The following is a 27805-nucleotide window of genomic DNA, read 5'->3' on the forward strand; positions in this document are numbered from 1 at the left end:
GATCACTAAAAACAATAGAGATTGAAGCATGTAATTATGGAAATGGGTGTAACACACCTGTATCACTTCCTGTTATGTGATCACTATGGAACTGCTGAAATCCCGGCACAGGACGTGTTGTTAGGTACCAAACTGCATGAAGAACGTCTGTGGCATGGATACGATTGTGATCTGTAATCAGTGCAGAAAATGTTAACAGAGCTCTCGGTAATGTAATCCACATTCTAAACTGTTAGAGGGTTCAGTAATGAGAAATCCTTTTGCTAAAAGCTGAAATCCAACTTTCTTAATGCATTCATCACTAATTACTGAAGCTGATACTGAAAAACACAGCATGCACATGATTTAAATTACAGACATGACAATTTCAGTAAAGGTGTCTACAGCTAACTTGCTCTGAACAAGTGCAAACATGTTCGGCGAATACAAACATGATTAGTATACCTCAATTACGTCCACAGAAATCTTTACAGAGACATGTTCAGTGCACACTCAATGCATATACATGTACCAACAAAAGAAAAACATTAAGAACAAAAGCACACACAGCTCTTAAACTCTTTTCTCATCAGGGACAGAGTTTAATTGGGCCAAAAGCTCAAATCCAGGGATGCTTTTTAAACATCAACACAGTTCATTCAGAAAGGAGACTGCATAAAGAGGATCTGTATTGTCACATTTTCTGATTAATAAAAAGTCTATAGCCATAATGACTAGTAATAAATAAATAAATAAAAATAGCCCTCACTGTTTTGTCACAAAATAATGGCCATTATGGGTGGGGGAGAAAGGAGGCAAAATAGAACTTTGAATAATCTTCAGAAGGGAGCACATGCAAGGTAAACAATGGACCTAAGATGAATCATCCAGAACACCACATGTCAAGTTAATAAGGGATTACTAGGCTATTAGCTCATGAACCATGAGCCTAGCCAAACTTGCCCGTAATTTACAAAAGTGCTGACATGTCAATACCCAAAAGAATTTTATGGTTATGATGGAATTCTACTAAACTGACCATAGGTATGAGTGTGCATGCAATTCAATGGTATGACAAAACAACTGCAGCAGGTCTAGCCTTCTGGTGGTGTGAACTTTGGCTCTAGATGACTGTCACTGTGCAAGTGACACCCCCTACCCCATGTGCAAAAATGGGAAAAAGTGGTTGTGGATAGATGGATGAATGAATAAAACATAATGAACTTATGGTCAAAGTGCACTTACATAGCCACACAACAGAGTCAAACATAACTTTTCTACAGGTATGAGCCAAGTACAGGTGTTTGCAATACAGGATTATTTACAAGTTGTATGTAACTAGGCTTTTGCGTGCATATGTGTGTGTGTGTGTGTGTGTGTGTGTGTGTGTGTGTGTGTGTGTGTGTGTGTGTGTGTGTGTGTGTGTGTGTTTCTGTCTGTTTGACTTCCTCTCTATATACTGCTAAATAATCAGTTGCTGACTGACTGGTCTTCACCACAACAGACTGTACAAATTAGCCAAGCATGCTAAGCCCCTCATACCTCAAGACCCAAGACAAAATGGAACCCATTGTCTTCCCCTGCGCCAGAGTTTGGTGCAGTTTAGGCCTGAACATACACCTACAATGGCCCTATAACAATTATTTATTTTACAAACCAGAATCCAGAGTTTTTAATAAATATGGTTTGGTTAATAGAAATTTTATAAAAACTCAAAAAAAAAGTCTGCAACCTTTTTTATAAAAAAAATGTTGTCTGAAGAGATCACCTGCATAGGATGAAAGTACTCACTTTGGATCCCTATGCAATAAAGTTTAGTTTATACCACCCCTTCAGTTGGGCTCATGATTTGAACTCTTGCAGCATCTTAAATATTAACTACATGATTCAAGGAAGTAATACTCTCTTTGCATTTTAGAGTGCTTGTGAAATATGTGCCTTTAGTTAAAAAAAAAAAAAACAAACAAACAAACTGAAAAGCCACTAATGCAGACTGTCAAACAATAGTCCCTACTTCACTACCAAACTCACCCCTAATTTTATATATATATATATATATATATATATATATATATATATATATATATATATATATATACACACACACACACACACACACACACACATATACACACATTCCAAGGTCGGCTAACAGTGGGAAAAGGGAAAATTCCTTAAATCCAATGTTACATGTTCTCTAGCTCACCAAGTATTTGGTAAACTGTGAAAACAGTCAGCCAGTTCACAGTTCTACCAAACAACATTCTAAATAAATAACTGATACCAAGCATGTATACGTATGCGTTTCTGTGTCTAGAATTTTTCGATGACTATTAAGCTGAGTAAAGGGTTTTTTTTATCTATTAAGCTATACTCCATATAAAATTCGAAAAATGACCAGGCTTTTGTGACATGCAAGTAATGCAGTCTTTGGTAGAGGACAGTAGTAATTTTTAGTACATGTTTCAACAGCAATACCTGAAGATCCACTGTTACAAATAACTTCCTTTAAGAAGCGTGACATGTGGGTGTTGTGTGGTCCCTTCTAAGTCCTGTGTGGAGACACAGCCGGTCCCTCTATGTGAAACCCTGTAAGGCTGTTATCCTACTGAATAGTAGGGAAACTCAACCTAGAAGCCCCTCAGGATCTACTTGGACCATCTGCATTCAGCCTCACAGTCTTCTAAGTCCTGTGTGGAGACACAGCCGGTCCCTCTATTTGAAACCCTGTAAGGCTAATGTTATCCTACTGAATAGTAGGGAAACTCAACCTAGAAGCCCCTCAGGATCTACCTGGACCCTCTACGTTCAGCCTCACAGTGTAGGTATTATCCTACAGTATATGTATGATTTAACTTTAACCTTGTGAGTGTGATAACTTTAAATTACTGGTGACTGCATTAAATTTTAAACTATTTTGCAAGGGCCAGCACACCCGTGGACCTACCCCTCCTACCATCTCTTTATTAACTTTTCCCCCCTCCTCCTACTATCCTAGTGGAATTAGTGTTTTCCCTACACTATCCACTAGAGGGCAGCAGATCTTAGGCTTTGGAATACCATCTCTCACTGGTTGTAGAAACCAACTAGCTCTGTAGACCAGCTAGACTCTGATATCAGTGCTTGTACTCTCGATTTATGTACTTACCCCCCACCCCATGATTGCTTTAAAATGGGAATTATCCCAGGTAAGTCTGGGAGTTTTTATTAAATAAGACACATTTGACTATCACTACTTTTTGCTACTGGCCCCCTCAATTATCCCTCTGTATAAACCTCCTTTCCTGCCTTTGGCACCTTCTATGAAAATCTCTCTCTCTGTTTTAAAACTGTTTTACATAACTATCCCCCCAGCACAGCTATACCTTTGTTGACCTTTTTCTCTGCTACTTAGTAACAGTATGTGTCTCTTATCTTTCCTATGCCTGTAGAACTCAGTCTCTCTCCATAACTGATTGCCTCTCAGCCTCTCTGAGCTGTGTCACTGTTCTAATCTTAGGCAACTAGACTGGCTGGAATTCCAAAACCATCTGATAATCCCCCAACTCACAATTGCCCACAAGATATTTTACCAACCCAATAATACCCCTATACTCTCAAAACTCTTAATCCCATATAATAATCTGAACTCCCTACATTCTTCTAGCAAACTCCTTGCTAGCTTAACAAAGTCTAATAATACAGCTGGTGACTCTCTGTTTACCAACACAGTAGGAAAAAACTGGAACCTGTTACCCAATGAACTAACTCTAATTACATCCCTGCCACTCTTTAAACAAAAATGTAAACACCTCCAAATGCACTGGTTATGCTCTTGTACTAATCCTGACTAACAACCCTCTTCACCCCTGTTTTTCTTCTCTTCTAACCAAACTTCCAAATATTTAAATGCTTAGTCTTGTAATTAAGACTGGCACTATTTAAACTCTAATCAACTTACTGCTTAAATCCTTCAACCTGATGTGAACTATTGTACATAACACTTACTGTATTATATCTGTTTTTAGCTTTAAGCAATATTATGTTCACTGTTACTTTTCTTAAGTGTTTTGATCTCTGAAATGTAATTAACTTCCTGTTTTATTTGGCTTATTAATCCTTTATTTACCATGTAACAATATTTTTATACTTTTGTATATCTGTGTGGAGCTTTTCTCCCCGGGCCTCTTCTGAAAATGGATATATATCCAGCTAGACTAGCCCGGTCAACAAATGTAAAATAAAAATAAATAAAAATAAAATTTTTTTAATTTATTTTAATACTGTTCTTTCAAGGGATGAAAAGGCAGAGAACTGCAAGTAGTAATCAGCTGCAAACTGATGGAAAAAAATCATGAAGGTCATTCTTAACTGCTTGCTCAGTGCGTAGACAAAAACACTCAAGTCAATATGTCTGAAAAATGCACAACTTATAGATGTTATACCTAACCACTAATACATAATGAATGCATATCCTGAGGACCATATGACAAGTACAAAAATACCCTCCAGTTGTGTGTTTTTATGAAAAAGGTGATGCGGCACTACTCCACACAGAGTGATTCACAAGTGCCCTGAGATCTTTTTATATTTCTCACTCATGGGGGCATCTCACAGCCAAGGACCTCTTCTCATTGTTTTTTTTCTTTCATAGGTTCATAGGTTAGTACTAGGCTAACTGCCCTTGCGAGCCATTGCAAGCCTAGCCAATTCTCCCTTGTGAAACTCAAACCCTGCACCTTGTGTTTGTAAAGCAAACACCTTAACCATTAGGCCACCTCCCAACATTAATAACATTCTCTGCTTATAACAGAAGACAGAAAAGAAAAGTGTGAAGTGGAAACCTGGCAACAAAGTAAAGGGACACAATTTGGCATAAAAATAATGATTACGATTTTAACACACTGAATTCAGAAAATGTGCAATATGCCTTTAAATGCATGGCAAATTGCTATTGTGTGGGAAATTCTCACAGGGCTACAGTCAGAAAATTACTGTATTAGCTAGCTAATAAGACACTGCCTATCACTACTGTATATAAGGATGCCTGAAACAGCTAACCAGAATGTCAGGCAGTTAATAGGAGGTTCAGAATGGGGTAAGCAGGAGCTGACCTAAAACACCTGGAGGTGTAGTACATGACAACACAATAGGGGCTTATATGTGGAATACACCTGAAAGAGTTATATGCAGTCTAGAGCTGAAACTGGGGCCTGAGTTCAAGTATGAAAAGCATTTGTCAGAAGGGCTTTATAAAGCCACATACATGACTGAAAGCACCATAAGGTAATTTATTTTCAGAACTAAAAGTAGAGTAGGTAGTTATACTGGTTTACCTTGAGAATACCAAATAAAATTGTGTTTTTATGCAAACTAACGCCTCTTGCGCATGGGCAGCTGCTATCAAATCCACAAATTGTTTGGGATACTGTTTTGCTGAGGAGCTAACAAGAGATATTTCTGATACCATTTTTTGATGTGAAGTAAGCAAAAAGTGGAAGTAATGTGCATCTATGGTGACAGAAAAGACTATGCCTTCACACACAAAAGAATTTAAGCAGTTCTAGGAAAACTGTTGCCTCCTGTGTTTGTAATACAATTTGACCCATATATTAGTATAAAAATTCCCTATTTTAAAACATTAGGAAAACTATGGAAGGAAGCAGAATCACTACAGCATCTACTTAACTGTAAATGCCAATGTAAATCAATGCCTGATATTTCTTTACTAATTACTTTCTATTCTCATTTTTTTATTGGGACCTCACCTATCCTTTTCTTCTTTACTGCTCGTCTCAACCTCCTCTAACTTGTTCTACTCATTGTTCCTGCATTACTTACCTTCATGTTGCTTCAGCCTCTATTTACCTTTACTCACCTTTTTCTCCTTCAACCATTAATATCCTACCTTTCCTGAATCCTGCATGTTCACACCTCTATTGCCCATTCCTCTTTTGTAGCAATCAATTTGTTTCTTGTAAATTTTTCTTAACTGTCAACAGCAATTTCTGTACTCTGTTATTTCTTAGCTTTGTTTTTTAAATGTATTTTTCTCTATATTTCACTCTTATATTGTTACATTACTGTTGTTTAGTCGTTTTAATAAACCTCTGTTAAACGTACGTTACTTTTTGTGGAGATTTTCTCCCTGGGCCTTTGCTGAAAAAGGGCTCTGGCTCAGTCGGACATTCCCAATTAACAAATGTCAAATAAATAAATAAAATAAATGTGGTAGGCTGATACACAAAAAAAAGAGGAACAGCTTGATAAACCCATTCAGTATAAAAATGAGTTGGGGGTGGGGGCAAGACAGTGACACTCATGTAGATGTCCAGAATCAAAGAGTACAGTTGTGCACACTAACCTTAAATGTAGATGTTTGAGTGTATTCACTGTTGCAGTCTTCACATTTGGGTTATCCCTGCCAGGGTAGCCCTCGGCCGGCCCGAATACCAGAGGCTTAGCATTTCTGCATCAGATGCTGTTTCTTCAGGACTGACGTCAGGTCGTCAGCAGTATAAAGTAAGGCAGCAGACACCATTACTTCAGTTTTTCTTGCTCTGTCAGGAGCCCCCAAGTGGGAGCCAGGATATGGTGGAAGAACCCCACCAGTAGAAACTAAATACCAAAAAGTTCCTTGTAAGGGGAGGGAGACAGAGAGAGAGAGAGAGACAAGAAGAGGGTGATGGAGGGAGGGAAACCAGGACTGTAACAGTGAATACACTCAGATATCTACATTTATGGTAAGTGTACACAACTGTACTATGTTCTTCGTGTTTCACTGTTGCAGTCATCACATTTGGGTTGATTTCCAAAGCTGAGTAAAAGGGTGGAAGCAGTCAAGGAGACTAGGGGCTGGCTAGGATGCCCTGCAAGACTGCAGTGACAAAGCCTGCCCTGGATTTGGAGAAGATAGGCAGGTGGTAATGCTTGGTGAAGGTGTGAACAGATGTCCATGTGGCAGCCTCCAGGCTGCTCTGGTAGAGAGGGTCCTGACCCCCTTACGGGGGTAGAGAGGGTCCTGACCCCCTTACGGGGAGATTTCCTGTGTTGCTTGTAACAGAAATGGATGCAGTGTGCTATTCACTTAGAAATGGTTTGGAAATGGCTTTGCCCTCTGCCCCTGCAGCAAAGCTGACCAGTAAATGATCAGTCTTTCTGAATGATTTTGTCCTGTCTAGACAGAATCTGAGCTGTCTGTGCACATCTAGAGTGTGCAGGATCCTTTCCCCTTGTTTTGTGGGTTAGGGAAAAAGGTGGGCAAATTAATGGATTGATTGAGAGCCACACTGGACACCACCTTGGGCATGAAGGATGGGTTATAGTCCTGAGGGGCAACCTGCCAGCATGGAAGATGATGAAGGGCTCTATAGCCATGACTGCTTGTAGCTCGAAGACTCATCTGGCTGAAGTGATGGCCAGAAGAAAGGCGGTCTTCCAGGAAAGAAACCTAAACTCTGCTGAAGATGCTGGTTCAAAGGGGGGCAGGGTGACTTTTTCCAACACAAGTTTAGGTCCCAAGCTGGGGTAGGTGCTTGTCTGGGTGGCCTCAAATTGCTAGGCCCTCTTAGGAAGTGTTTGATCAAAGCCTGAGAAAAGTGGGTGCCCAGTGTTGAAATGAGCAGAGAGAGCAGATGCGTGAATTTTTTTATAGAGGAAATGGAGAGACCACTGTGTAGCAGGTCAGCTAGGTAATCCAGGATGAGAGGTAGGGGGGCTGTGCCGTATTGGCTCCCTTAGCCTGAATCCAGGTGCAAAACCTTTTCCATTTGTCAGCATAAGACTTTCTAGTGCTGGGGCATCTAGCTTCACGTATAACATCTAGAACCTGTTTACTGAGATTGGCAGATTGACCAGTGGTTAGGGAATAAACCAGTCTGCCAAACTGAGGGTCTGCAATTGGGGATGCATGAATTCTCCTTCCCTCTGGGTCAGGAGGGTAGGGGTCTGAGGCAGATGCCATTGTGGCAGTGGGGACAGGTTGCGCAGCAGTGGGTGCCAGTGCTGGCGAGGCCAGTCTGGAGCAATCAGAATTGTCCTTGGTTTTTCCTCCCTTATTTTGAGCAGTACCCTGGTGATGAGAGGTAGTGGGGGAAATGCACAGACCGAGAGGCTGACCCAGGAAAAAGATAGGGCATCCACTTTACAGGCCATGCAGTGAGGGCTCCCTGGTACAGAACTTGCTGAGCTGATGGTTGGTGTGGAAAGTAAAGAGGATGACCTTTGGGGGTGCCCCATTTCTGAGTTATTAGGGTGAAGGTTCCTTGGTCTAGCTGCCACTCATGTGGGTCCAGAAGATTTCTGCTTAAGTGGTCTGCCACAGAGTTTAGAGAGCCTGGCAGGAATTGTGCTAACAGGTGGAGTTGCATGGCAGAGGGTCTGTGCCAAAGGGTCATGGCCAGTCTGCATAGAGGGTAGGAGTCAGTCCCTCCCTGCTTGTTGATATACCACATCACAGTGGCGTTGTCTGTTTTGATCAGGAGAGCCCCTGGGGAGAGAAGGGGTCTGAAAGCTGTCAAGGTGTGCTGGACAGCTAACATCGCTTTTTGTTTGATGTACATATGGATATGCTGTGGGCTCCATTGGCCCTGTATGCACCTGCCATCCAGGTGTGCACTCCAGGCATAGTCTAATGCATCTGTGGTGAGGGTCTGGGTGGCAGGGGGTGGTGAGAAAGGTAGTCCCTTGTTGTGGGAGCAAGCTGCTGCCCACCAAAAAAATCTTTCCTTAGGCAAGGTATCATTGGTATAAGAGTTTCCAGGTCTTGAGAGTGTTGACACCAAAGGCTTTTTAGGTACCATTGAAGTTTCCTCATATGCAGTCTGGCATGTGGAATGAGTAGAATGCAAGATGCCATGAAGCCCAGAGCTTGCAGGATTTTTCTTGCAGATAACTGGGGTCTGGTGGATAGTTGAGAGATGTAGTCTATCAGGTAAGTTTGCTTTTCTGGAGTAAGGAATGCCACCTGGAATGCTGTGTCCAGGCTTGCTCCCAGGAATACAATCCTTTGGGCAGGTACTAGTTTGGATTTCTTTTCATTGATAGTGTACCCTAGGGAGGTCAGTAGGGACCTTACAAAGGCCAGGTGCTTGAGCAGCTTTTCCTGACTATCTGCCTGAATTAGGCAGTCATCTAAGTATGGGTAAATCTGGATATTCCTTTGTCTGCAAATGGCAATGGCATGAGCCAGACATTTTGTGAAAACTCTGGAAGCAGTAGATAAGCCAAAGGGAAGTGCAGAGATCCTGCCCTGAAACGTAGATATTTCCTGCATGATTCCCTGATAGGAATGTGAAGGTAGGCCTCTTTTAGAAATAGGGTGGCTAGCCAAGCATTCTTGGAGAGCATAGATAGTTGCTGGAGAGTGAGCATTTTGAATTTTGGTATCACCAGAAAGGTGTTAAGAATGGATAGATTGAGAATGGGGCACCAGGTGCACTCTTTTCTGGGTATCAGGAAATGTCTGGAGTAGAAACCTTGGCCTATCTGTTCTGCAGGAACGTCCTCTATTGCCCTCATAGAAAGCAGGGAAAGGACTTGCTTTTTGGCCTTGGCCCACTGGTTTGGAGGAACATCTGGGAACCCTTTTGGGGTTAGAAGAGTGTGGATTGAAAATTTGTATCCCTGGGACACTATGCTGAGGACCCAACGGTCGTTGGTAATGGTAGACCAGTTGTTTGTATGGAAGGAGAGTTTTCCTCCTAGGGGCAAGTGCAGGTGGGCAAAGGGAGGGGGTAGAGAGTCATTGTGAGTTCTTATCATGAGGGGGTGGTTTTGAACTCCCTGGTTTTGCAGTGGAGGAACTCCATTGCTTTGATCTCTGGATTCCCTGTGGCTGCTGTCTGGGGGGTCTGCTTCCCTGGGGTCTGGGCTGAACTGATCTGGTGGGGGCAGGAAAGGACCAGTGCTTGGAGGGGCAATGCCTGCTGAACCTGGGTGTCTGGACCTGTAGGAAATCCTTAACTATCTGCATAGATTTAGCTTTTTCTTCCATCTTTTTTAAGACCTCCTCTGCCTTGGTGCCAAATAAGTTGTCTTTGTGCAAGGATGCATCCAATAATTTAGATTTGACATGGTTGGGCAAGGGCTGTCCCTTAAGCCACGCATGCCTTCTAAGAACAGAACCGGTGACTGCTGCCCTGCAAGAAGCTTCTAGGGCATCAAAACCACAGTGTAAGGTGTGCTAAGTTACTTGGCTTGCAGAATGCATTAACTCTTGTAGCTCTATATTTTCAGCACAAGCAGGAAAAGAAGACACTTTTTATTTCAAGAATTCCATGGTATGTTGCTGAAATTTTAGCATATGGAACTGCCAATTTAGTGCTCTGATAGCAACAGTAGCAGAGGTGTATACTTTTTTACCCCATTTGTCTAGTGCTTGGGAATCCCTATCTGAGGGGGTGGGATTCTTATCAGAAGTTGCTTTAATTCCATTAGGCCCTTGAGAAATTACCTCAGGGTCAGCCGTAGGATTTCTGAAGAGAAATTTGTGCGAGTTAGGGACTCTAATACCTGTCAGGTTTTCTGGGAGCAGGAGGGAGGGTGTCAGGAGTCAAACTAGATTCCATACAAACATCGTCCACAACATCCAGGACTGGGGAAATGGCCAGGGGGTCTGTGCTGTGGAAGATATAAGAATTCTCTGAGTCTCTTTTTAGACTGAGAGTAGTCCTGACATTCCCATTGGAAATGCTCCCTTAAGGTATGAAGGATTTCCCCAAAGGAAACGTTCTCAGGTGGAGAGGCTGAAGGAATGGATTCCTCCTGCATCAGAATCCTCATAATCAGAGAGGGGTTGCATGTCTTCATATTCAGATGCATCAGTCTCTTCGGACTCCTGTTCAGATAAAACTACTGGGGACAGATCTCTCTTTCTTTTGGAAGGGGTAGCTTGGCTTCCCCTTATCAGCATAATAAGGTCTTCTGCCATTTTAAGTATTTGAGACTGAGGCATGGAAGCAGGTGCCTGAAATTGGGTCGTCGTTTCTTTTGGGTGTGGTTCGTACCCTGGGCCTTAGAAACTCAGCAGTTTTTGAAAGAACGGTAGACATGAAAGAAGTCTCCAGTCTGTGTTGAGAATCGGTAGTGTGAAGTACTTCCTTGGAAGCCAGTGCCTGCTCAGTGGCTTTGGACCTATCCAAGGTAGAGACAACCGCAGGATCTTTAGTCAAAGAAGAGTTTTGTGGCATACTGGACTCTGAAAGGGTCTCGGTAGTGGCCTGCGAATCCACAGAAGCGGGCATCAGGGGCTGCAAAAGCGCCTCACTGAGGACTGGGGAACTGACAACTAGCTTAACAGAAGTGTCATAAGTAGCTTTAGACCTGTGCGGTCTGTCTCTGTCTTTATCCTTACTTTTTTTTGGAAGATCTGCTGTCAAATGGTTTGCCGAAGCCATATCGGAATTCAAGGACTGTACGCAAAAATATCTAGCTACAATAAGGGCCCGGCAATGTATAGTTCTGGCGTTAAAGCACAAAAGCAACAGCAAGGGACATCATGGTCTGGGCCTAAGCAAGTGACGCAGTAAGAATGAAAGTCTCGGTGTGGTATTTGCTTTCCACAGTTGAGACAGTTAACTTTTTCTGACACCAGTTAGAGCAAGAAAAAAGGCTCCCAAATGGGGTACTTAGCTTTAGAAGACTTCAGCTTCAATTCGGAAGACGAAACTCAGGTAGCGGCCAACCGGCACTTGTGCAAACTGCTTCTGCTTCGGGCTTCTCGGCAAAGAAGACTGATGTAATGGTGTCGGCTGCCTTACTTTATACTGCTAACGACCTGACATCAGTCCTGAAGCGACAGCAACCGACGCAGAAATACTAACCCTCTGGTATTCGGGCCAGCTGAGGGCTACCCTGGCAGGATAACCCAAATGTGATGACTGCAACAGTGAAACACGAAGAACATCTAGGAAAAGGGATTTGGTATAAAAGCTTCAAAAAGGACTAGAGCGTGTGTGTAGTTTGACAGAAAAAAAAAAAAAAGTTCACATCAAAGCTCAAAGCCATTAAAATCTTTACCTGTGGCCTCCATATTTACTTGCAGCGGATAATGTCTAATGTTGTCCCTGGCTTGCCTCCAACATATGAGCTCATCTGAGCAGAGATTGAATCAACCCATGAACTAAAATTGCAAGCACATTAGCTCATAAAGCCATATAAAACTAAGTTCAGCCCTGATACTATCAAATTGCAGTCATAATTAGCAAAACTAAGAACCGTTAGTAAGCTCCTGTGGTACAAGGCCCGATTCCCTCAACCTCCTTTTACCTAACCATGTGACTCTGAACAGTTATAAACAGACAGTCCTACTGGGCGGACTCTGCAAAGTGTCCATGATAATTGGTGTTCGACCCTGGTTAACAAATACAAATAAAATTAATGCAGCACTAACCTGGCTTCAGAAGCACATAAATAAAAGAATACTTCCACAAAGGTCAAGAATATTGACTAGCAGTGCTGAAATTCTTTTTTTGCAATGCCTACATTTCTTAATACTAAGAAAGGAAGAAAGAAAAAAATGTGTTCATTTTAGTATCTTTATCACATACAATACCTAAAAATGCTTTACTATAAAACATGCAATTTATATAAAGAAAAGTTGTATAGAAATACTGTTAACATTAACAGATCCTGTTGTGGAATAGCAGTCAAATTGCTTATTTGTGCCTTCATGAAATAGTTTGTTACTCATAGTTTCTCTGGTACAGCAGAAAATCTTTAATTTTTTTCCCTAAGTGCTCTGTCTTCTAATTATACCATTTTTTGAAAGATCTCTTCTTGAGCATTCTCATGCTCAGCCAGCCTTTTCTTCATTTTGACCTCTGAATTTTGCAGTTGTATCTGCTCATCCAAATATCTGAAAAGCTTCTTCCATTTTGTTCCAAGCTTTTGTTATTTGAGTTAATATACTCCCTTCAGTGTTTCATTTATTTTAATCAGCTCTGGGAACATTTGACTTATTTTTTCCTCTAGAATACTGGAAGCCATGTCTTACACCAAAGCTGGAGCTTGAACTGCATTTTGGCTGAAAAGCTGCAGGATTCTTCCCAGTTAGTGTTTATTCTTCACCTTTTCTAGTTGATTTTCTTTCAGGCTCTCTTAGTTTCTTCTTTGCTAGCATCCAGGCAGTGTACCCTTGGCCCTTGTCTTTCAGTTTCTTTTCCCACAGTGGGAGAGCTGAAGTTAAGCTGTCGATCAGTCTACAGCCATCTTGGGAAGCAGTCAGTGGTGGAAAGTTTGTGTGTAACTCACCACATGGAAAATGCAGACAAGAATCCTTTTCTAACTTACAGTTTTAATAACAAGTTCAAGATTTTCTTTAAAGAATGGTTGCTTAGAACTAGTCTTGCTATTCTTCAGGAAGACCTACCGTTAGAATTCCATATACAGACTTTACAATCAAAGAGGTCTCAACATGATTATCTGTTGTATCAGAAAGACTATCTGCAAGGGTTTTAAAATAATGTCTGAAACACAGCGAGATATTTTCTATGACATGAAACATAATACATATGTTATTCTTTGTGAACTGGCTACTGCCTTGACCCACCTAGCCAAAATGTTCAGAGTCTGTGAGCTAGAAGAATAAAATTAATGCTAAAAGATGTTCTATAGCTGCAGTGGTCTTACACATCTAAAATCTGTTCTTTCATTCAAAGCTATGAAAGTTTATACCCTCCTTGCAACAAATACTGACATAGAGAAAGTACAAACAAAAGATATGTAAGCGCAATATTTAACTTTAAAATGTATCAAGTTGTTAAATTCATTCCACTTTAAAATGGGGTAGTACAGCCTGCACATATGAAGCTCTCAAAACACCAAAGTCTACTGTTCTGTTTATTAAGCTCTACACGTAATGTAAAATAACAAAAAACATCAAATAAAAGGAACATGCTCTTTAAAAGTCAGAAACCTCCAAACAAGGGGTAGACACACTATGTGAGAATACCTCATATAACGACAGATGGGGAAACTATTTTCATATAAATAGGGGATTAAATACAGCCTATCCTAGATCCTGAGTTGTGCTGATAAGAGTAAAAACAGCATATGTGCATATATATCTGCTGTTGTTGTGTCTTTTGGCTTTTCCCGGTTAGGGGTCGCCACAGCGGAACTCCCGTCCGCTAATGATTGGCAGTTGATTTTTACGTGCTGAGTTGCCAGCCCTAACGCACAACCTTCAACGAAGGTACGTCCATTCACGCATGTCTCCAAGCAGAAGACGCTCTAGCTGAGAGTCGAACCGGTCAGCGTCTTACTGTGAGGCGACAACGCTACCGCAGCACCACCACCGCATATATCTGTACTACTCAAAATCTATGTTGCCTAAAACCTCAAATGTAGAGAATGTACAAGTGCTGCTGTAACCAGAATCTTCCACAAGGTGACAGTATTAAAGTTGCCATAAATATCAGTTTATCTTCAGAAACTCAGCATCAGGGGAATTGTCTCTTAACCTGTGTGAATAGGCAATCAGGGTATAAATGACAAGTAAATGTTTTTAAAAATATACATCCAAACTGCAATGTGTTCCCATGTGTCACCCTTAAAAAAACAAAAAAAAATCTATGCCACTTAACTCTTTTAAGGAGTCTCTGATCAGAATGACAACACTACACCATATTCCTTTGTCTCCTTTGATCTGTATGCTTCACATCACTTGGATGAGTTTCCTTTTGGCATACTTCATTAGATGTTATAAATATAGCATGTGAAAACAGGGTTCCCTAGCAAAAGTCAAGAGTCATAACTGAGAGTCCTAAACTCCAAAAAATAAAAATCTTCAAAGCACAGTGACGGTCAAAACCTGTTGTAACATCTTTAAAGACCTGTGACACCAACATTCTTTGTTTATATATACTAACGTAAAGACTGATGCAAAAAATTAAGAGTAAAAGTAATATTTGAACAGTGACCCTAGACTTAGCACATAGCCCTCTATTCGCATCCACATCCTCATGCTTCCAAGTACCACAATTATTGCCCTTTGATAGCAAAGGTACCCTGAAATAAGGCTACTTTTCTTTACTGGGCTATTAAGCTAATTTGTCCCTGAAGAATACAGTCTTATTATCACTCTAAGTTATGGGGAAGCAAATGATGTGAACATCCAGAGTTTCTGAATCCAACATTCCTACACTGCACAGCAGCAGTCCATACCTCTCAACTTGTAAACATCAAAAATCTGGACAAATTCCCATGAAAAGTTGGTACAACTGGCCAAATATTGGGACACTGATTAACATAAAATGTGCATACATAATCATGTAACTACCAACATGAAGATTGGAGTCACCAAATAATGATAATGGCAGACATTTGAATTTCAGACTTCATATCCTCAGAAAACACACAATAATGCAAAACCTGATATTCTAGCAACTATCTGAAATTACAGGAGCAATATTTAAAATCTGTCCCTTTTGACCCTTTGTCCCACTACCACCATTATTTCTGGATTTGTCCAACATAAATGGATCATACATTTTCACGATAATTACTAATTTATTAAAATGATGTAAATTATCTGTTGACTGAGTAAGAGGGCTGGTTTGTTAACTCTTTTTAGTCAAGACCCGAACTTGATAACACAAGCATAACATGAGGTTAATTTTTAAAAGCATAATACAACTTAGGCAGACAGCAAACAATTTAGCAACATAATAAACAATGGGAAACAGAATGAATAGAGCAAACAAATACTTCTGTAATTAGAATCATGGACAAAATACTAATGTTAAGATGTAGGTGAAGTATCTGCATTGACACCAGCCTCATTCACGGGGTGGGATAACAAATCAGTGGCAGCACTGGCAAAAGGGACTGGGACTCTGCTTGTGCAACAACCATTCTGAGCACCACATTCCCAAACCAACTCACTCCTATTCAGAGCATGTCATTCAGGGGCTGTATGGTCCACGAATAAATTCTCAGCAGTTCCTTCCCGTCTGGATTCCCTTCACAACCTGCCTGCATACTTTCTTGATGCAAGTCATGCAATAACTTCCTGACCGTTACCTACCATTTCTTTCCCTCTGGTTAAAAATCTAAGCTGATGCCACCATTTACAACTCACAAACACACTGACCAGTTTCAAGTGCGTAAATGAAAATGATGCAGCAGCTGAAGAGCCATCACAGAAGAAAACTACTGGGAATCTGGATACAGACACAGAAATTTGGCTCCATGGATGCATTTATAAATGCATCTTTCAGTTCTTCCAAAACTGGAGGCATGGCTGGCTAGATGGTTGGCTCAGCAAGCCCATAAAGTCAGTCTGTCTTAACTGCACCTTTGAGAGCCCTTTTTCCCTCTCATTTGAAGGTTTCCTATACTTTGTGAAAAGCAGACATCCTTTCTTGGAGAAGCAGAGGACAGGGTATCCTTTGTCTCTTCTTCAAAATATGAGAGGAAAGACATCTGTCTCAAACAGGCTGGTTCATCCACCTCTGAATCGGGGATAGGTTCTCATTTTATAGAAGGCCCCCAATACTTTAGGAATACCCAATGCAGGCTTCATGGATTTGAAAAAAAAAAACCTCCTGAGACCATAATCCATAGATCATGAGCCATCTGAAAAAGGTGTTAAGAAGAAGCCTACACAGTGGGGTAGTGGATGAACCACCCAACCTAGGCTGAGACAAGCTGTTAGATGTATATTTTGGGTTTTTATCAGGATAGCTGTTTTAGAAACCTAGGGTCATGGGCAGGCACTTCACTTATGGTTTTCTTGTTAGCATCCCCACAAAGTAGTACTCTGGGGATACTGCCCTTAACTTTGCTAATAAGGGTTCAGACTTCAGCTGCAGAGGTCCTCTGGGAATTCTCCAGAAAGAACTACTGCACCACATATTTAGCCCATGAGAACATTATCCAACATGAGGTGCCAACTGACTGAGTCATGTCACAGGCTTCAGTAGTATCAAACACTGAGTATGAGGTACTAAGAATATGCTGCTCTGAATTCAGTGTCGTCTAATCTTGGGAAACCCTCTGATTCTGACAGACTATTTATTAATTATTATTATTATATTATAATTATATATTAATATATTATATATTATATAATATATTATAATATAATAATAATATATAATTATATTATATATAATTATATTATTAGTAGTAATTTTGTTATTATACAATTGTACAGCTTGTCTATTTTCTGATTTATCTTTTGATTTTATCAATTAATTAGTTTTTGACTATCCTGTTATTTTGTTGTATTTTGTGTGGAGCTTTTCTCCCCGGGCCTCTACTGAAAATGGAAATATATCCAGCTAGACTAGCCCGGTCAACAAATGTAAAATAAAATAAATAAATAAATAAATTTAAAGTCTCTTTCTGCTTCTTAGAGTACTTATTTTTTTTTCTTTTTGGTGAATAGCTAGTAGAAAGCTGTCACAATAGAGAAGGAGAAAGAGGTGCAAGCCTTCCTGAGAGTCAGGTAATCCGAGAGCAATTTCACATGATGTTTCACTGTCCTCGAAATGATATAAGCACAATCTGGACAACTGTATATGTCGAGCTCTAGACACAGACAAAAACATAGTAGGAATGGTGGTCTTTGTTAGTTTCAGACACCTAAACATGAAATTAAAAAAAAAAATTTAAAAAAAAAAAGGAAAATTTTCCACAATGGGGTACTTATCGAAAACTCTGGTGACAGGCAGGCATCTTAAACTGAAGACACTGAGGCACATCATGTCTTTTACCACCACCATCCTAATGTCTAAGTGGGTGGGAGTCAGCTGAGGACAGCAGAGGAAAGTTACCCACTCTGAAAGTTGTTACGATCATCAGGTTCCTGCAGGCAAAAATCCCAGAAGTTATAGGACAACAGGAGATTACTAGGTTATTGACCTGGAGGTCATTTCAAGCCTAGCCGTTTCATCCTACTGTAACACCATAGAAATTCTAGTCAATACCCAAGACTGCGTTTAGTAATGACTGCCCATGTCCAGGAGGGTTGTGGGTACTATCCCTGGTAAGAACTTGCAATGCCCATCCAGTTGTCCGGGTTCCTCTTGAACAGTGTCATAGAGGTGCTCTGTTTCACATGAATTGGTAGCCTATTCCAAAGATGCAGCAGTTGCTGGGAAACAAATCTGTCCCTCCAGCATGTCCTATTTAAGTTGCAGGCCATACTTAGGTCCCTGGAACTGGTAGCGGTAGTCCCATTTGATTTATGGATATGCACCAAGTTCATTAGGTTTAGGTCTGAGATTGCTCTGTAAGCCAGGCATAAGTCTCTCCCAAGAAGTTTATATGACAGAGAGTGCAGTGACAGGGACTTCAGTCAGTCTGTGTAAGGCACATGCTGGAGTCCCTTGATCTTCTTTGTTAGAAACCTCTGAGGTCTCTCCAATTGCTGCAGATGCTTTGTATAGTACATGCTGAATGTGGCGTTATAATCAATTATGGGCTGGATTTGTGTAGAGTATGGAGGGGTTACAACCTCCTTCGCTCTTGAGGTGATGTCTTTACTAATCAAGTGTGCTAAGTAGAAAGCCTTCCATACTACAGTAGACATACTGGAGTTGAAAGTTAGTTGCAGTTAACTTGTGAACCCAGACCCCTTAACCAATTTGTAGGTACTTGGGGCATTATTGATTTGATAGTGTGATGGGACATTGCCTGTGCCGAAGGGAAAGATGATGCATTTCTTTGCATACAATTTGAGACCATGACTAAGACACCAGTCGCTGGTCCGTGTAAGACCCTCCTTGAGTACACTGGCATCATTTGGGGATTCAATAACTGCACCCAGTTTGCAGTCATCTGCAAACTTGGTCAGCCACAACCCCTTAGTTTTGAGTTCAACTTCTGAGAAGTATATTCCAAACAGAAGAGGGGTACAGCACTGACACCTGTGGCACCTTGCTGGTGACAAGTCTGATGGTTGATGTGGAGTCACCCACTTTGATAGTGTGTACCCGGTTCATAAGACAGTTGGCAACACATCTTACAACAAAGGGGTTTACATTCAGTTTGCTAAGTTTATTGGTAATGCCTGAGTCTGGGATTGTGTCGAAACCCTTTGCCAAGTCAATGTATGCTGTCTGCATAGATTTGCCCTGGTCACATTTTCAAAGAAATCCAACAGATTTAACCAGCAGGATCTGCCCCTGACAAACCAAAAAAGAGCACTAAAGTTGCGAGTCCTCAGTATCGATTTATTTAAATAAAAGAATATAGAAAAACAAATCCAGGAGTGCACCAATGCTGAATCCAAAAAAGTTCACCAAAGAGCTTAGAATAAAATCCTTTATTCAAAACGAAATGCCTAGGACGATAGTAAGCGCTTTCACGTTTAGTAACGCTTCATCAGACTTTGATAGCATACTAGTAAAACTCAAACATTTTATAGCCTGATGTCACGCCCATCATTAAATAATTATCAATTAACATACTAAAACAATGATTAAAAAGCACATTACATATGCTAATTTACAATTCATACACCTACAATGAATTTCAGGACATTAATAAGTTATCTTTATAAACCATTTATATTAAAATTATATATAACATAATGTAGAGCAAAGAGAACACAAATAATGCATTGGCTAAACACATAATAGACAATGGATCTCAACATCACTAAGTTTAGAGTTTTAGAAACAGTCAAAAGGACGAGCAGGTTAGGTAATATAAAAAATCGCACAGAAGAAGTGGAGAGCAAATGGATTTTGAGACTACAGGCAAATCAGTATGGGTTGAATGAGAGAATTAGTTTAAAACCATTTTTAGCAGCCAGGTCTTTTAAACATTAGATGTCTTTGCTTATTTATTTATATTGCTCTACATTAGGTTATATATAATTTTAATATAAATGGTTTATAAAGATAACTCATTAATGTCCTGAAATTCATTGTAGGTGTATGAATTGTAAATTAGCATATGTAATGTGCTTTTTAATCATTGTTTTAGTATGTTAATTGATAATTATTTAATGATGGGCGTGACATCAGGCTATAAAATGTTTGAGTTTTACTAGTATGCTATCAAAGTCTGATGAAGCGTTACTAAACGTGAAAGCACTTACTATCGTCCTAGGCATTTCGTTTTGAATAAAGGATTTTATTCTAAGCTCTTTGGTGAACTTTTTTGGATTCAGCATTGGTGCACTCCTGGATTTGTTTTTCTATATTGCTACGTGGTCGCTACAGGAGTGCTTCACTCATTTGGGAGGTTTGCTATTTTTCGTTTTTTATTTAAATAAAAGTTTAGCGCTTTCGTCAATATAATTGACTTCTTCAGAACAAGAAAAAAAAAACATTCAAATCAAGTTTAAATATAGGATGCTACATACTAATTGGTTCACCTCCAACCAAAGCCATCAATGAATATTTCAGTTCATAAATATTAATAATAAATCATAAATATTCAATACTTAAAATAAAAAAACTTTATAAAAACTAATACACAATATTAACAATACTTTAAAAAATATGTATGTATATATGGTCGACCTGAACTCTAAAACATATATTCACAATGTATATAAAATTCATTTATAAACATAAGTATTAAAATTATTATAAAAATACAAAATTGTGAAACTGAATTTATCAAATATATATGTATATGTATATGTATATATATATATATATATATGTTTGTAAAAAATATATATTGAAAAATAATTTTCTATATTGTGTGTATTTTATGCATGTATGTTATGATTAGTGAAACTGTTAAACTTGTTCTGCCTTCTCTTTCAAGATAGGCAGAATGGTCAAATGCTCATTTAATCGTGATGGAAAATCTGTGGCTAACTTTAACTGCCATAATAATTCTTTCTTATTTAAAACATTTTGCCAGTCACCCCCCCCCCCCCCCGGCCTCCACGTGTACAAAATCAAGAATAGCAAACTTAAAACCAATAAAATTAGCACATAACATACTGTGTTTATATAAAGCATTGGTTTCCTTTTTGTTTCTTATGTCATATAAGTGCTCATATTTCCTGATCTTGAATAGCCTCTCCGTCTTTCCTACATAAAAAGGAAGAACAGGTGTCACACGTGGCTATATATACCAGTTTGCTTGAAAAGCAGTTGCCCCTTTTCAAAAAAATAAAGCTTTTATTCTGATTCTCAATACTAATAGAGCTATCCTGTAAAATATATGAACAATAAGAACATCTACCACAAGGTCTACTCCCACCCATTTTCACTTGTATACCTTGATAGTTGTTGCCTCTCTCTAATACTGATTTTAAATTGGGTCCTATTTTGGTAGAAAATAAGAGTTTATCACCCACTAAACAAAATACTTCACTACTGGTTTTAAAAATATTCCAGTTCTTCATTATTATTCCCTTAACCTGAGAATACAATGGGCTGCATTGTATCACACATGCTTGCTGAAAATCAGTTTGGTTTTCTTCATTAATTCTACCTGTTGTATTGTTTATTGGTTTAAATCCTTTACTCAACAGGGGGTGTATATTTTTTGCTCCATTCGTCCAGGACATCTGTAAGTATGTGATCTATAAATTCCCCAGGATAACCTCTTTCAAGGAACATGTCCTTCAACAGTTCAAATTCCCTGATCACATCACTTTTTAAAGATGTCATCCTGGCAATTCTGATATCCTGACCTTTAATTAGACTTTTCTTCCGAAAAATAGGGTGATGGCTGACAAAATGTAAATAGCTGTTACAAAAAGTATTTTTACGGTAGATTCTAGAAATATATTTGTCTTGGACCTTAATTATCTTAGTATCTAAAAAATTAATCTCTTGATCATGCAATTCAAAAGTGAATTTTAAGAAATTAGTAGTTTCATTTAAATATTGAATGAATGAGGGTACAATATCTAAACTCCCTTTCCATAAAATAAATATATCGTCCAAGAATCTACTGTAACATAATATATTAGAAGAAAACTCACTTTGAAAAACATGTTTTCTTTCTCACCCTAATAGAACCAAGTTTGCATACAAGGGGGTGCAAGCTGCTCCCATCGCAACTCCTTTTAGTTGTTGAAAGTATTCCCCCTCGAAATATATATAATTATTTTCCAAAATGAGGCTCATAAGTTCACATGTTAATGCAATTTCATCAGAAGTTAAGGAAGAACTGGTAAAGAGTATTTCTTCAAAAAACTTTAACCCTTCTTTTTTTGGTATACATGAAAATAAGTGCCGGACAGCTATGGTAAGAAAAAAGGAATTTGGACACCACAGTTCACTTTTTAATTGACCGAGGAAGTCCCAGGAATCTTTTATTAAATGTGGAAACTATTCCACAATACATTTTAATTTTTTATCTATGTATACTGCTAGGTTATGTATTTTAGAGCCTGCGGCTGCTACAATAGGCCTGAAGGGTGGTTTTTCCAAGTTCTTGTGTATTTTAGGTATACCAAAGAGAACCGGAATTTTAGGGTGTTTGTTCAAAAGAAAATCATACTCGATTTTAGAAATCCTTTGGTCCATAAGGTATTCATACAAATAACTATCTAACCTTTGATATGAGATATGAATCTCATTTTTTGAACATGGAGAATAGTTTTCAGCATTAAAAAGAATATCCTGCATGACGTTAGTATAATCTTCTGAATTGTATAATATAATCCCTCCACCCTTGTCAGGTGTCATAATACGTATTCTCCTGTTTTCTCTTAGGTTTTTCAACAAGTCTCTTTCTTTCTGGTTTAAATTTGAGAATGTTCTTTTTTTCTCCCCCCACCTCTTGTATACATCTTCCCTCACTATTTTTTCAAAAGCAGTAATAAGTGGATGTAAAGGGGGATTAAATATACTACTTTTCTTAGGTGTTTTGTAAGAATTCATATTAGCATTCTTATCTAAAAACATAAAACTTTAATTTTCTCAAATACAGTTGTAAATCCACCATTACTGTTGCTATATCAGGTATTTTAGTCGGGACAAATTTGAATCCCTTAGAAAACAGAGAAAAACACTCTCGAGTAATAGTAATTCCAGTATAATTGTATATATGACACCCATTTAAAGTGTACTGGATGTTATCTTTACATTTAATTAAATCAGGTGCATCTACCACCTGGGACGACCTTTGTGCTGTTGTGTTACTTTGCTGTATGTTTTGTATGTCTCCTGTTTGCAACTGGCTATTCTTTCGGAGAGTCTTGGAAGTGGAAAATCCTGATAATCCACCAAATTATCACCATCCTCCTCCCTAAAATTTTCACTTTCCAAATCAAAATTAATATTATCTATATCAACCATTGTGTGGTAAATGGGTTGTTTGACCATATTCACTTTCATAACTAAAAACTAATTTGTCTGTGGGGTATACCCTACATTGCTTGTACTGTCTGAAATCCCTATCCAAGTTTTTCACCTTTTTATTAAATATATTGTCACATTTCTTGTCAACCCTACTAATAATCTTATAATAAAAATTCTCATATTGTGCAAACAACAAGTCATTAATAATCTTTTCGTTCAGGTCGTTGACTTCCTTACCAAGCCTCTTTTCCATTTTCTCATAATATAATACACTTTTACCTAACAATTCCAGTCCCCATTTATCAAGTATAACAGTGAAAGCTTTGATAATATCAGTGTCATAATAGATTCCAAAGGGAATTTAAAAACGTTTAACCCTTGTGGAACCACTTGTTTTTGAATACACTCATTCATATAACAAATCTCCATCTGACACATTTTAAATTTAAATCATTTTATTTCAAAAATATAGATCATATCCTTTAATGATCTATACCTTGAATGTCCAACATCTCTGTTATCAAAAGCCTGTGTAGTAGTTTAAGGACTCGAAGAGGAGAAAGTGAAATGTTTCTTAAACAAGGAACCGTAATATTCTTTAGTCTTGTCAACCACAGAATTGTATTTTAAACACACAGTTTCCTTACAGGTACATACCGAACAAGCTTTGGTGTTCTGTTTAATATGTTTTCTATCACCAGTACATAGTTCCTTGTTGTAATGTACACTTTTACTGGTAACTTTACAATTGAAATCATTAGTACCTGTAAGGTTAGTTTCCCCTGAGCGTGCTAGGTTCAGACTGATGTGGTCGTCCAAAGCGAGTTCTATCTCACCATCGAATTGTACTGCACAGTTACTTTTCAAAGTATTCCTGGAAAAAGAAGGAACCATAACATCCCTGTTCTTACCCGTATAACTTCTTTAACAGGGGGAACACCTTTCGAATTCTCCATAATGTACCTGCGCTGCCGCAATAATGTCACCACGTTTCTTAAAGCGGCAAGGTGATGTACTCAGACTACAAATCATGTTGTCTTCAACAACACAAGAGTTGTCCTTTTTAGAGCCATTAGATTGAATAAAATAATCAGGGTCTCTCTGCCGTGGTTGAGAAAATAGTTTGATTAACCTAGTTAGTTCTCCTTTTAAGTCAGCTACATCCTTCTTTAAGGATAAAAGTTCAGTTTGTTGTCCAGAGTCGAAGATAGGAGATAAATTAAAAGATTTCGGGGACCCAATAACAACTAGCACCACGAAATTTAACTCAATAACCAAACAAGTGGTGCAATAGTGCTCAAAAGAAAGCCCAATAACCAAAAAAGAGCACTAAAGTTGCGAGTCCTCAGTATCGATTTATTTAAATAAAAGTTTAGCGCTTTCGTCAATATAACTGACTTCTTCAGAACAAGAAAAAAAACATATAAATCAAGTTTAAATATAGGATGCTACATACTAATTGGTTCACCTCCAACCAATGCCATCAATGAATATTTCAGTTCATAAATATTAATAATAAATCATAAATATTCAATATTTAAAATAAAAAACTTTACAAAAACTAATACACAATATTAACAATACTTTAAAAAATATGTATGTATATATGGTCGACCTGAACTCTAAAACATATATTCACAATGTATATAAAATTCATTTATAAACATAAGTATTAAAATTATTATAAAAATACAAAATTGTGAAACTGAATTTATCAAATATATATGTATATATATATATATATATATATATATATATATATATATATGTTTGTAAAAAAATATATATTGAAAAATAATTTTCTATATTGTGTGTATTTTATGCATGTATGTTATGATTAGTGAAACTGTTAAACTTGTTCTGCCTTCTCTTTCAAGATAGGCAGAATGGTCAAATGCTCATTTAATCCTGGTGGAAAATCTGTGGCTAACCTTAACTGCCATAATAATTCTTTCTTATTTAAAACATTTTGCCAGTCACCCCCCCTGGCCTCCACGTGTACAAAATCAAGAATAACAAACTTAAAACCAATAAAATTAGCACATAACATACTGTGTTTATATAAAGCATTGGTTTCCTTTTTGTTTCTTATGTCATATAAGTGCTCGTATATCCTGATCTTGAATAGTCCCTCCGTCTTTCCTACATAAAAGGAAGAACAGGTGTCACACACCTGGCTATATATACCAGTTTGCTTGAAAAGCAGTTGCCCCTTTTCAAAAAAATAAAGCTTTTATTCTGATTCTCTGTACTAAGAGAGCTGTCCTGTAAAATATATGAACAATAAGAACATCTACCACAGGGCATTTGAGTTAACAAAGTCAAGGAAACTTTTGCACTAGCGAGTTGGGGCAAGTGTAGGTTTCCCAGTTGATGGTGGGGTAACTGAAATCCCCCATGATCAGAGTGTTCTGTAATATTTGGATTGTCTCCAGTTTGGTCAAGTAGTCTTCATGCGTGTCATGACCCATAGATGGAGATCTATAGCAGGCTATAACATGAATGGGGGTCTTACCCACTGTAACCTGAACTTGGATCAACTCCATGGAGTTGTCCAGTCAAGCTACATGGCAGGTGAATTTATCCATAATATAGACAGACACACTGCCTCCTTTGGTTCTCATGTTCATTTTGTGGTCTGATGGTGTGGAAGGCATTGTAGCCTTGCAAGGCTGGGGTACTCTCTGAGGCCTTGAACCATCTTCCAGTGACAGTAGTGCTTCATGGTTGTGCAATGTTTGACTCTTACCTTGTTATGACTGGCAAATTTCATGTTGTTAAGCTTTTTTTTTTTTGAGCCCTTGTCTGAAAAAGATACTATAGGGGAGGCAAGAGCCTTTGCCAGCAGCCGAAAGCTCACAGGTGCCAAGTGCAAATAGTCTCTGGCAAAGCAGCAAGGTTTGTTGACCATGGCTTTCCAGGCTGACAGGAACTGGATCCCCTTTGAATGACAACACAGACTAAGCCAATTACTGAAATCAATAATTTTTTATTTATACTGTGGCATCATTCTAGGTGAGGGTAGTATGCTGGTGAAGGCTAGGCACATACCTGCCTGGGACACATACTCAGAGAGCTCAATCATGTCTCTGTTCATATATTCCAGTGATGTACGTCTCAAGTTGTTCACTCCAACATGATATATGACAGAATCATAATGGTACTTCTTGCTGAGAGGCCTGACTGCATGCGTGATCTGAAGAATCCTGGCACCGGACAGGCAGTTGACCATAACTTTCTCTCTATCCAACCTGCTGAGTGGGACATCTGTGTGTCCCACTATTGAGTCTCCAATGACAAGAAAATTTAGTTTTTGAGTGTTTTAAGCCTTATGGGCTTGGTAGGTGAGACACTGATGTTACTGAGTGTCATGGGTGCTGAGGGAACTGCGTTAGTTGTAGCAGTCTTGCGTTTTGGAGGGCTCTGGTGTTTCAGTAATTTTTTGAGAGAACACAGCGTATGTTGATTTTTGTGTTTGATGCGTACTATGTGTATGAGTAATGGTACTATATGCATGAGTAGTGGTGGGTGGGTTGACAACCTCTTCAGTGTTACTGTTTTGAGTGTGAGAAAGCATGGATTCAGGATTCTTGGTGTGGATACATCTTTTGCACTCTGTACCTAAGTGAGCTATTAGTAGAGGGGTGTTAGTGTACATGAGGCAATTGCTTCACTGCCTCAGGAGACCCAAGTCAACAAGACTGGCAGGAGAGACAAGGGTAGTCCAATTGTCCATAATGCTAGGTTGAAGACTTATCACAAAGGGTGGGCTTTTCAGGATCGATCATGGAGGAACTCAGTGGATGGATATTTCTGCTGGGTTTTTTTTTTGCTGGTGGTTTAATAGGTTACAGCTCACTAGCTGGGAAAGTACTAAGGATGACAGCTACACTAATGTGCTACAGCTGTAACTACGGGAAAAACTGCTGAATATATCTGTCCGGCTGTGGCACACAATTAAGGGGCAGCACGCTGTGCTGCATGACACACTAACAAGCAGAAACCTACCCAAATGCAGGGCTCAAATACCAGAAGCTAAAAACTTGAAAAATATCTTTAGAAAGGTTTAAAAGGACCAATGAGGTTGCTTACTCCAAGCTCCAACAAATTTGTAAACAATAACTGCAACAAATGCTGAAAAACAACCACAGGCAGCAAGACAAATCCAAGGAACAAAATATAATCCACTGAGAAGTTTTAATTCCTAAAAACAAGTTGTATAAGCTCTTTCATCTTGCTTCTATGAGCAACACTTCATCAGACAAACAGAACTAATGTAAAGTGTAACTGTTTAAAATGTCACATGCTAAACATCAATGAATAAAAATCAAATATCTTGTATTCCCTCTTGTGTTTTAAAACTGAAGAGTCTGCAGAGGTAATTGAACATTTTGTCTGTACATATTTGTTTGTTTACATCACTGAACCTTAGTAGAAATACTTGCATTTTCTGTATTTTTTGTATTATATTAGTTAACTGACAGGCTGGGCAATACGGGATATATGATTTTACTAGTGGTTAGTTCTTTCAAATGAATTGTTCTTTTAAATGAATTGCTCATTTTGCACATTAATTATTTAGTACAGTTTTTAAACAAAGTTTTTATATCATTTTC

General features: G+C 38.7%; 1 protein-coding gene across 1 annotated transcript in view; it reads right to left on the reverse strand.

Annotated features, from left to right (window-relative positions):
- The window catches only part of PDE3B (phosphodiesterase 3B), a 1918808-nt gene that overhangs the window by 276587 nt on the left and 1614416 nt on the right, over window positions 1-27805 (reverse strand). The window contains exon 11 of the mRNA XM_044082789.1: window positions 58-171. Within this exon, the coding sequence (XP_043938724.1) occupies window positions 58-171 (114 nt within the window). The remainder of the gene's footprint in view (window positions 1-57; window positions 172-27805) is intronic.

The sequence above is a fragment of the Protopterus annectens genome, chromosome 9.part0, assembly GCF_019279795.1.
Source record: "Protopterus annectens isolate FY-2018-M chromosome 9.part0, PAN1.0, whole genome shotgun sequence".
Lineage (NCBI taxonomy): Eukaryota > Metazoa > Chordata > Ceratodontiformes > Protopteridae > Protopterus > Protopterus annectens.